Source organism: Anopheles darlingi, chromosome 2 (assembly GCF_943734745.1).
Source record: "Anopheles darlingi chromosome 2, idAnoDarlMG_H_01, whole genome shotgun sequence".
Taxonomy (NCBI): Eukaryota; Metazoa; Arthropoda; class Insecta; order Diptera; family Culicidae; genus Anopheles; species Anopheles darlingi.
In genome coordinates, this window is record NC_064874.1 from 79378557 (window position 1) to 79382470 (window position 3914).

The following is a 3914-nucleotide window of genomic DNA, read 5'->3' on the forward strand; positions in this document are numbered from 1 at the left end:
GATGATCTCCTTCACGAATTTGATAACCTCCGGCGGTAGGGAGGAGAGGCGCGTCAGCTTCAACAGCGCGGGACACACGAACACACCGGCCGACCGGACGTTGTTGATGAAGCTGACCGCTCGAACCAAATCGGTGAGTGTGACGAAGAACGGATCGCGTGGATCTTGAATACAGTTCGATTCGAAGCCGAAGAACACGGAAGCGATTACGTCGATGACGTAGCGTGACAGTAAGGCCCGCACGTTATGTACCGCCGGTTCCTCCACCAGCCGTTCTACCTCCGCCTGCAGCTTCTGTCCGACGGCCATGAACGTTGGCATCATGTTGCGCAATTGCCCTGATGTGAACGTTGGTGTTAGCTTCGCCCGCAGATTCTTCCACCGCTGACCGGGCAGGGCGAACAGGTTGGCGGAGAATGGATCACGGTGCTCGTTACAGTACACACCGCGATCGTGGAAATGTTGAAAATCGGCCACCATAATCCGTTTGGCCAGATAGGGATCGCGGATGATGAGCGAGGGTCGGAAGAACAGGTACACACCGACCAAGCGCTCTGTCGACCGTTGGTACAGGTTGTTGATGGCGATACCGAACGATTCTTTCCTTTCGGCCACCGTTTTCAGATTGCCGTACGGAATGTTCGGTTTAATGTTGCTCACTCCATGACGATCCCAATAGGAGTAGATGTACTTCAGCCCGAGAAAGATCACCAACGCCACTAGCGCTAGCGTGTAGACGAACATTTTCACTTTGACACCACAATCTGCTGCCTGCGCACTGCTTGAAAAGGGCGCCGAGTACTGCGAACCCCTCTGTGGTATAACACGGAATGAACGAGAGTGGACGACGAGTTTGGTTCATATATAACCTCCACGTGGTCGCACGTGTGCATGTGTGTGTGTGTGTGTGTGCGGGAGCACATCTTTTGGTTAGCATTGATAGCGGTTTCACGAGGAAGCTTCTAGATAATTTTGGGCGTTTTTTTTTTTGCTGGTAGTGTGAGTGCCGCTCACATGATACGCGCGGTGCCAATGCTCTCTGGAAACATCGACAACAAAACAAATTGTTACTGACGTGGGCTGGCGGGAGATAATACGGCAAACACGCGCATTTCAACCGGTTTGATGGCGTGGCGTGCCAGCATTTTGTGTTTGACCTTGATGTAGTTAAGCGATCATCTTCGTTCGTTTCGTTCGCTGTTGCTGGTATATTTTGTGCACTTTTGCGATATGAATAAAATGAAAAAGAAGTTAAATAATTTTAATGACGATGTGGATGTGGACACCGTTTAATTGAAGGCAGACTAGGAGATGAGAAGAGCAAATGATAGGGGGCTACAGCGTTAGTTAGTCATTTTAGAGTGTCGTGCGTTTGCTGCATTTCTTTTTTTTTTTTTTTGGGGAAATAAATTGTAGATGGATAAAAATGGAAATAAATAAATTGATGGAGGTAGAGATGTACAATAAGTATTCAAGTACGGGTCAACTCAACCTTTTTCTTACATGCGTTGTTTACAAATCTTTAATGCGTGTTTCATCAACATCAACGACAGCTCGAGAGATGTTTAATGTCTCTGATATTTTTTTTAGGATAGAATGAAGAATATCGTATTGCTTTCTAAATGTACTTTAACCAAATAAGGATGGTTCTAAAACCAAATTGTTGGAAATATTCATCCGTCTCTGTTTGCTACATCCGCACAAGGGAGGGATTAAGCACCCAATTGTTTTTTTATGAAATGTATTTAAAAGGTTTATTTTTTCTTAAACCACGAGAATTTTGAATTATTGGATTACATAGCAAAAACCTGGAAAATATTTCTACTAACAACAGAATTTCAATTTCTATATCTCCGATGCAGTACACGAAGGTGCAGTAGACGCCGTAAAAAAGGTTTTCGAAAACACATCTCCGTAGAATCGATGCTTTGGTTGTACTGTTTTTTTTTTAAATACATTCTTCCAATTACCATTTATTATTCTTGATAAGCTTTAGATTAATATAACAGTAACGTAAAGATTTTATAGCCTTATGTCAAAATGATTCCACAAATGAACTGTTTTCGACCTCGGCTGTAATGTTCGTGTCTATCAAGAGCACGATGCCCAGGGCGTAGGCCGAGGTTCAATCACCATAGGAAGGCCTCCCTCAGGTACTGAGTTTATGGTTGCTACCTCGAATTTGATCTTTGCTGGGATCGTAGCATAGAAGTTGAATCGTGACAACATGGTAATCAACCCAATTTTCGTCTGCAAAATGCCTTGACGTATGCCTACAAATTGGGAAAAAAACATAATCAATTAATCATCGATCATCGAACTTTACGATGAGGCTTACTAACCGATACAGTTCCTCGGTCCCGCCCCAAACGGATAGTACGCATCGGGATCGTAGTTTCTCGTTTCCTCATCGAACCGCTCCGGTGAGTACTGCTCCGGATCGGGGAAGTACTTCTCGTCCATACTGATCGTCAGCAGCGGTATCAGGACCTGCGTTCCCCTACGGACGACTACATCACTCTCCGGTATCCGATAATCTTGCGTACATTCCCGCGTCAGAATCGGCAATCCCGGATACTTTCGAAGCGTTTCCTTCACGCAAAGATCGAGGTACTTAAGCTCCTGAATGTTTTCGTATGTGATCTTGCCACCATTACGTTCCAGCATCTCGTCAATCTCCTGCCGCACCTTCTCCATCACCCGCCGGTTGTGCGTGAGCTCGTGCAACGTGAAGGAGATGGCGGAGGTAGACGTGTCGGAGCCGGCGACATAGAACAGAAACACGTTGGCCGCACACTGTTCGATCGTGAGCAATGCGGCCTTATCTTTGCCCGCCTCACACCGCAGCTCACTCATCAGCTGAATGAAGTCCTTCCGCACGATGCCATACCGTTCCCGCTGCTCGAACTGCTCCCTGATAACGCGCATCACGAACTTCGACATCACCGGGCTGAGCGAATTGATGCCGGTCAGCTTGAGCAACCCGGGGCACACGATCATGCCGGCGATGCGTATGTTCTGCATGAAACTGCCGGAGTTGAGCTCCACCAATGCCTCACGGAACGGATCGTTCGGATTGCCGAGACAGTTCGTTTCGATGCCGAAGAATACCGACGCTATGACGTCGAGTGTGTAGCGCGACGTCAAGTCCCGCATATCGACGATCTTCCGTTCGGTGGCGAGCGATGTCATGCACTGCACCAGCTTATCAGCAACATCCAAAAACGTTGGCAGCATACCGCGCAACTGGCCGCCGGTAAAGATCGGCGTTAGCTTACCGCGCAGGTTCTTCCACTGTTGCCCGGGCATGGCAAACAGATTGGCCGACAGCGGTTCCCGCCGTTCGTCGCAGAAGATGCCCCGGTCGTAAAAGTGTTGAAAATCGGCCACCATAATGCGCTTGCAAAGCTGCGGCTCACGGATCAGCAGGGCCGGCCGGTACAGCAGATACATACCGACGTATCGGCCCTCCGATTGGTTGTACAGGTTGCTGATGGCCACTCCGTACGACTCCTTCTTCTCGACCACCGTTTTCAGGTTTCCGAACGGAATCGTTGGTTTCAGCGAAGGAACTCCATGCCGGTCCCAGTACGAATAGATGAACTTAAGAGTGAGGAAAAGCGCAAGCGCCAGCAATGCGAACGTGTAGACGAACATCTCGAAGGATGCGACCGTGCACCGGGAGCGTAACAAACCGAACTGAAAGCACCCGGGAGATAGTTGCAGGCTTTTAAGAGAGCGGGAAGCGACTGTGTCTAGTTGTTTATCTGGCATTTTACTATGATGGTGGCGTCCCGAATCTGTAAATAGCGACCTCAGAAGGTCACTTCGAGTCGAATGTATTTCACCCACCCTTATCAGTCCGTTTGTGACTGGCGTTAATCTACCGGCCTGCTGCCTGATTGCACTCCAGC

The 3914-nt window shown here is 48.4% G+C and overlaps 1 protein-coding gene across 1 annotated transcript in view; it reads right to left on the bottom strand.

Moving 5' to 3' along the window:
- The window catches only part of LOC125959551 (uncharacterized), a 4637-nt gene extending 932 nt beyond the window's left edge, over positions 1-3705 (bottom strand). Inside the window, exons 1-3 of the mRNA XM_049692376.1 lie at positions 2343-3705; positions 2095-2273; positions 1-825 (exon numbers count right to left, since the gene is read on the bottom strand). The exon at positions 1-825 is cut by the window's left edge and continues 574 nt beyond it. Of these exons, the coding sequence (XP_049548333.1) occupies positions 1-825; positions 2095-2273; positions 2343-3657 (2319 nt within the window). The 5' untranslated portion in view covers positions 3658-3705. The remainder of the gene's footprint in view (positions 826-2094; positions 2274-2342) is intronic.
- Positions 3706-3914: the final 209 nt, after the last annotated feature.